Below are 7,429 nucleotides of genomic sequence, written 5' to 3'. Positions count from 1 at the left end.
GTCTCCTACCCACAGTCAAAATCTATGGAGGATAGCCAAGAGATTGTCAACAATGCTGGTGTCCTTCTCATCAGCAGATTCAGTATTTTGAAATATACTCTTGGTAGGTTTTTTTTTTTTTTTCATTCTTGTGTGGTATACATACTCTGGCAGACCTATTTATCTAAAACTTTCGAACCTTTCTACTGTTTTACATGGGAATTAATTTATTTCTTCATTGTCTAGGATGGGCCATCATAATGCCCAAGCTTCCAAGAGCCATCTTAGAAGTGCATTAGCACCATGTTGCAGAGTTACTATCATGTTCTTAAAACTGCTATTAGTAGGTTCAACCCTTCCTTGGACAAATTATATTGTGATTTGACTATAGTTACTTGTCTTAGTGTCCTGAAATAGTATTGTAAATAAATCCTGAAGAGACCTTTGAAGTTTTGTAATGCAGAGACCCCCCACATCGTCTAAAAGGAGAAGGTTGCTACACTTTAACGGGGGACAGTGGACCACTGTTGCAGGATTGTTTTTACCTCAATACCTGGGATTCGTTGTCTTGTGGCTTTGAAGGATGAAGAGGTGGACACAAAACAAGCAGCAGGCAAAAGTTTAGTAGAGTTATAAGATAAGATCAAAAAGGAAGAAAGCTCTCTTTGCAGAAAGGGGGCATTTGAAAGTGAATGCTTAAGGACTATAGGCAAGGGTCCTTATTTTATATGGTTCTGGTCATCCCTCTCTTCTCTTCCCCCTCCTTCCTTCTCAGGTCCTACCCATATTGGCTGGATAACTCTAGGTGCTGTGTTGTCCATTCTTGATTGGCTTGTTTCCCTTGTAGGAGGGTTGGACTATAGCCATATCATTCCTTGTGGGTCATATGTTTTATAGTCTACCACATATTTTTAGTTAGGTCTTTTGTCAAATTCCTGAGGGGGAGTAGGTGGTGTCTGTTACATTCTTAAGAGGAATTTTATGCCTGAGGGGGGCTTTGCTGTGGTCAAACACTCCCAGAATTGTTCCAAAAATATGAGTTTTCCTTACCCAGGGACCTCAGTTCCTAATCTTTCCCTCTTTGCTTATTTTATCTTATCTTTTCCTATCACACCACCTCTGCAGAATCAGAGGTTTCAGTGCCATATGGTGATTCAAGATTTTTAAGTCTATTTCCTCGGATGTTTCCATCTTATATCTCAGGGTCCCACTTTTTCCCAAATAGGGCATTGTTCTAACATAGCTGCCATGCAAAGGCTGAGGATTAAAACATATCTGGAACCCCACTACCCTTATAATTAAATCCTGAACCTGAATCTCACTTATTTGTGTCCTCTGGATATAAGAGATTCGAGTCTCTTTATAAACTGCCAAAGGTCCTCACTTTTGTGCTTTGCATTATATTGTGGATTAATTACCTTTCATTGTCTTTCTCCAATGTAATGATACCACTCAGCAGGAGACATCAAATTCCACTGTCTTTGTAATTACTACTTTTCCCAAACTGCTCAAACTCCTGAGATGCACCACCCATCAGTATATTACTTTTCACTTGTATATCTGATTCTAGCCCAACTTTCCTTAGATTTTTTTTTTCTTTTACAATTGCACCTCTAGACCATGACAGATACTGTCTGTGGGATCATTATCTCCTGGTCAGTGAATGAAGATTCATCATTCTATTTTATTTTACTTTATTTTATTTTATTTTAATTTTTTAATGTTTATTTATTGTTGACAGAGAGAGAGAGAGCATGAGCGGGTGAGGGGCAGAGAGAGAGGGAGACACAGGACGCGGGGATCGAACTCACAAGCCATGAGATCATGACATGAGCCAAAGTCGGACACTTAACTGACTGAGCCAACTAGGCATCCCTCAACATTCCATTTTAAATTCTGCTTCCTCAAATTACTTCAGAGACCAACCCTTTTATGTTATGGTTTTTGGGACACAGACATTAATGCTAAAATTTGCATTCAGAAAGTATATTGGTGAGTGTTATTTTGGAGCAATATGTAGAAGGAAGTGAGGGAAGCAAAATTGAGCAGCCATAAGTTGAACTGTGGTTTATTTGCATAACAAACTTCAGCTACTCCCATGGGGAGCAATTGACCTGGGATGGGACTTCACAGTTCATGCAAACTGAATCAAGGGGGTAGGACAGTATCTCCATCATTTTACCAGTCATTGTGTTGCAGGATTTTTTTTTTTACCTCAATACCCAGGATTCTTTGTCTCATTGCTTCAAAGAATAAAGTGGTGGCCACAGAATAAAATTAGCAACAGGCAAAAGTTTATTAGAGTATAAGATCAGAAGGGAAGAATAGTATGAAATCTCTCTTTATAGAGAAGGGGCATTTGAAAGTGAATGCCTGTGACTATAGGCAAGGGACTTTGTTTGATAGGGTTTTGTTTGGCCCCTTTCCTTCCCCCTTGTTTCTTCTCAGGTTCTACCCTTATTGGCTAGGTAACTCTAAATGCCTAGGCATTCCTTTTTGATTGGCTGGTTTCCATTGTATGAGGGGTGATCTATGACTGGCCATATGGTTTTTTGTGGGCCACACATTTTATGGGCTACTTGTTTTTAGTCAGGTCTTTTGTTTGTCAAATTCCTGAGGGAAACCTGAGGGTGATTAGGTGGTGTCTGTTACATTTTTAAGAGGAACTTTTTGCCTGTGGAGTTTGCTCAAAGTCAGAGATTCCCAGAAGAAATGTTTTACAATATGTGTTTTTCCCCACCCAGGAACCTTTAAGCCTTAGCCTCTCCTTTTTTACCTACTGAATCCTATCTTTCCTTATCATAATTGGATGCAGGTTGCCCTGGGAGGCAGCCCAATCTTAGGCAATTAAGCTCCCATTAACTGAGAAGACTATCTGGGGAGATCCTTTGCTGTGAATCATCAGCAGGCAATACTCTTGGCAGCTGGGGGATAAATACATTGGTTCTTAAGGATGGGAACTGGAAAGTACAACATAGCATTTACTACTATATTACAAATAGTCACAACACCTATCTGGCATGGTGTCTCTGTTTATACTCTTTCCCAGTTGAATTCCTTCTATTTATGCTTGCAAATGCATTTTCAGACTATTAATTGGCATTGTATAAAATAAAAAAATATTATATTAATTTTTAAAATTTATATATTCATTATATTGATTTTCTAAAATTCCACAACCTTGCTGATATTTTTTTTTCGTTGTTTATAGATACGTTAGGATTTTCTATATGTAGGACAATGTTGTCTGTAAATGCATATAATTTTACATCTTTTTAAATGTGAATGCCTTTTAGTTTATTTTCTTGACTAATAGTCCTAGCAAGATTGTCCAGTATAATATTGAATAAGAATTGTGAGAATAGACATATCATTTTGTTCCTGATATAGGGAGAAAGCATTCAGTCTATCACTATTAAGTATAACGCTAGTTATAGATATTTTCATTGATGTCCTTTATGAATTGAGGAAGTTAAATGTTATTACTTGTTTTTGAGTAATTCTATTATGAAGGACATTGGATTTTGGCAAATGCTTTTTCTCTATTTGGAATATTATGTAGTTTTTGTCTTTTATTAATATGATATATTGATTTCATCATTTGAACCAATCATGCATTGCTGGAATAAATTGCACTTGGTCACGGCATATAATTTATTTATACATTACTGTATTCAGGATAGCCACGTGTAAAAGAATGAAGTTGCACCTTTACCTCACACCATCTACAAAATTAAATAATTATGGATTAAAACCTAAATGTATGATTTAAAACTGTAAAGATTATAAAAGAAAACGGGTAAATCTTCATGAACTCAGATTTGGCAATAGATTCTTAGATATGACACAAATAGCCTTAGCAACAATAAATAAAATAAATTGTAGTTCATCAAAAATGCAAATGCTTGTGATTCAAAAGACACATTTTTTTTAAGTTTATTTATTTATTTTGAGAGAGAGATGGTGTGAGCAGGGGAGGGTCAGAGAGGGGAGAGAAAGAGAATCCCATGAGGGCTCCATGCTGTCAGCACAGAGCCAGATGCAGGGCTCAAACTCATGAAATCATGAGATCAACACCTGAGCTGAAACCAAGAGTAGGATACTTAACCTACTGAGCCACCCAGGTGACCCTCAAAAGACACTATTAAGAAAGTGAAAAAACAACCTACAGAATGGTAGAAATGTTATGACTCAGTAATAAAAAGACAACCTTATTTTAAAATGGACTAAGCAACTGGATAGATATTTCTCCAAAACAATATATTAACGAGCAATAAGCATATAAAAAGATGCTTCACATCACTAGCTAATAAGGAAATAGAAATCAAAACCACCATGAGATGTCATATCATGCTTAACATAATGCCTAGAATAAAAAAGTCAGATACTAACTAGTGTTGGTGAACATTTGTAAAAGTAGAAACTATCCTACAATGCTGGTTTGAATGAAAAATACCTCAGACACTTTGGAAAACAGAGTGAAATTTCCTGAAATGATTAAACATAATATTAGTATATTTCTCAGCTTTTCAATTTGTAGATATATAACCAAGGGAAATGAAAACATGTCTTTCAAAAAACATATTCAAGATTGTTTCCGGCAGCACATTTCTTAATAGTCAAAGGTGGGAAAAATCCAAATGTCTGTCAACTGATGAATGGATAACAAAATGTGCTATCTCCAAGCAATGTATGAACCTTGAAAATAATATATAAAGAAAATGAAATCAGTCACAAAAGTTCACATATTTTATCCTTCCATTGATAGGAAATATGCAAAGGTGGTAAATCCATACAGACAAAAAATATATTAGTGGTTGCTTAAGCCTTGGGGTGAATGGTCTGAAAGATGTGGTGGCTAAAGGGTATGGGATTCTGTTTGAATTGATGAAAATATACTAAATTGATATCTATGATGTTTGTACATATCAGTGAATATACAAAAAGCATTGTATTACATACTTTAAATGGATAAATTGTACAGTACATGAAATTTGTCTCAATAAAGTTGTTTAAAAATAATTGTAAGAATGGAGAAAATACAAATATTCTGAATGCTGCTGGAGCTGAGTTGGAGGCATCCCCACTCAGATCCAGACCAGTGTCCGGTACTTAGTTTCTCCCCTTACAAAGGGAAGGGTATTTAAGTAATCCCATAAACATCAGCTGAATAGAGCAGAAGAAACCAGAAGGAATCAGTTCTCTGGGACAAGGACATAGCTTGGTAATTTCACTTGGTATTAAAGCTTGATCTCTGCTTCAAATTCACAGGTTTATCAAAGCTGTTTGTAGGTATGGCTTGCCTTCCTCTGCTTTATGGCTCACCAAGCAGGAAGTGCATATGGCTCAGAAACCACACTCTTTAAAGTCTCTCTGATGATCTCTGAGAACAATTGTTACCATGGCTAGATTGTTACATAGGGGGAAATCATCCCTGAAATTGTCTCAGTGGGCCTTGGGCTATCTGAAAAGAGACAAAATTCATGGGTTAAGGGCAGTGTGTTTTTTTTTGGGGGGGGGGGGGTTTGGAACAATCTAGTAGTTCTGCCTGAGTGCCAACCTGAGAACTTTGTAATCCTTTGGTTGTAATACATCCTTAGGTGCTTGTTATCTTACAAAGTGGCCAATTTTCCTTATTTTGTTGACATTTGGAAAAACACACTGTAAACATATTTAACACATATGTATTAGATATTCCAGCTATAATTTTTGACAATAGACCAAGAGTCTGCAAAGAAGGCCTGTCTGGAGAGACTGGATCCCATCATGTCATCAGTTTTGTCATGGGGCATCCTAAATTCAATATGCTTTTGCAGGAGCCAATTAGAAAAAGTATTTTGTAAGGAAGAAGTCCAATAAAGTATGAAGCCTTGCATTTGCACTACCCCCATGAATATGGACTGGTAACAGGATATGATGACATGGAGAAACTCTGGAAGTATCTTTTTGAGTGGAAGCTGGAAGTAAAGCCCTGTCAATGGCCTGTGCCCATGACTGAGCCATTCTTGAACCCAAGGGAAATTTGAGAGAAGATGGCAGAAGTGATATTTGAGAACTTCAATGTGCCTGCCTTCTACCTGTCCAATTATACGGTGGTAGAACTCTATACAGCTCTACCTCTGTCATGGGACTAGTGGTAGACAGTGGGGATGAGGTTACTTGCACTGTCCCTACATTTGAAGGTTACTCCCTGCCTAATGTTCTTACCAAGCTCTAAATGGCAAGGAAAGACAACACAGAACATACTACCTGGCTCCTACTCACTGGTGTGAGCACTTTCCCTTCCATATTTGACAAGGCTTTACCAGGTTGACATCAAAGAGAAGCTGTGTTATGTGGCCTTGGAGCCAGAGAAAGAACTATGTAAGAGGCCAGATGAGACTGTGAGAGAATACAAACAGTCAATTGAGAATGCCATCTACCTGGGGCTCCTGGGTGGCTCAGTCGGTTAAGCGTCCTACTTCAGCTCAGGTCACCATCTCGCGCGCGGTCTGTGAGTCTGAGCCCCACATCAGGCTCTGGGCTGATGGCTCAGAGCCTGGAGCCTGCTTCCAATTCTGTGTCTCCCTCTCTCTCTGCCCCTCCCCCGTTCATGCTCTGTCTCTGTCTGTCTGAAAAATAAATAAAAAACGTTAAAAAAATTTTAAAAAGAGAATGCCATCTACATTGACGACCAGCTGTACCAGGTGCTTGAGATTCTTTGTGCACCTGACCAGCTGGGCATCAACAACCTGGGAATCTCAAAAATAATCTCTGGCAGCATTATGAAGTGTGGCACTAAAATTCAGAAGAATCTTTTTGTGGAAATTGTGCTGTCTAGGGGCATTCCTTGCTTCTCTGGGCTTGAGGAAAGTCTTATGAAATAACTGGAACAGCTAGCTTCCAAAGGGACTCCCATCAATATCACTGCTTCTTCTAATAGGTGTTTATCCGTGTGGATCGGTGCATCCACTGTGACTTCTCTGAACAATTTTAAACAGATGGGGAGTATCCCTACAAGTCTCAAGAAGTTTGGGAGATTTATTATTTAGAAAAGATGATCTTTAAAAACCTCAAATGTTTGGGACAACTCCAAATGTCAGATCATAGAATACCTATGGAAGGTGATATTGTGCTTCAAGCAAGATGTTCAGTAAAATTATTTTGCCTTTTTGGGTTTCAGTTCATTCTTGTTGCACATTGCTGTAACCATTGGTGTACAAATATCTGTATCTTCACGTTCAACTCTTTTGGGTATATATTTTAAGAGTGGGATTTCTGGGTCATATGTTAATTTCATGTTTATATTTTTGAGTAACTATCAAAATGTTTTGTGAGCAGCTGCATTGTTCCTTTTACATTCCCAAACACAAAGGATGAGGGTTCCTTATCTTCACATACTTGCCAACACTTATTTCCTGTTTTTGAATAATAGCCATTCTAAAGTATATGAACAGGTATCTCATGTTTT

At 37.8% G+C, this 7,429-nt stretch overlaps 1 protein-coding gene across 1 annotated transcript; it reads left to right on the top strand.

Moving 5' to 3' along the window:
* Window positions 1–5,651: 5,651 nt before the first annotated feature.
* Window positions 5,652–6,581, top strand: ACTRT1 (actin related protein T1; the record flags this gene model as incomplete). Its single annotated transcript, XM_049643289.1, is given in 3 exon segments — window positions 5,652–6,077; window positions 6,080–6,289; window positions 6,291–6,581. Coding segments are annotated over 3 exon segments (777 nt in total), but the record flags the coding sequence as incomplete, so codon positions are not given.
* Window positions 6,582–7,429: the final 848 nt, after the last annotated feature.

Source organism: Panthera uncia, chromosome X (assembly GCF_023721935.1).
Source record: "Panthera uncia isolate 11264 chromosome X, Puncia_PCG_1.0, whole genome shotgun sequence".
In the NCBI taxonomy this organism is placed as follows: Eukaryota; Metazoa; Chordata; class Mammalia; order Carnivora; family Felidae; genus Panthera; species Panthera uncia.
The sequence above is the reverse complement of the archived record's forward strand: the minus strand, read 5'-3'. Positions and strand labels throughout refer to the sequence as shown.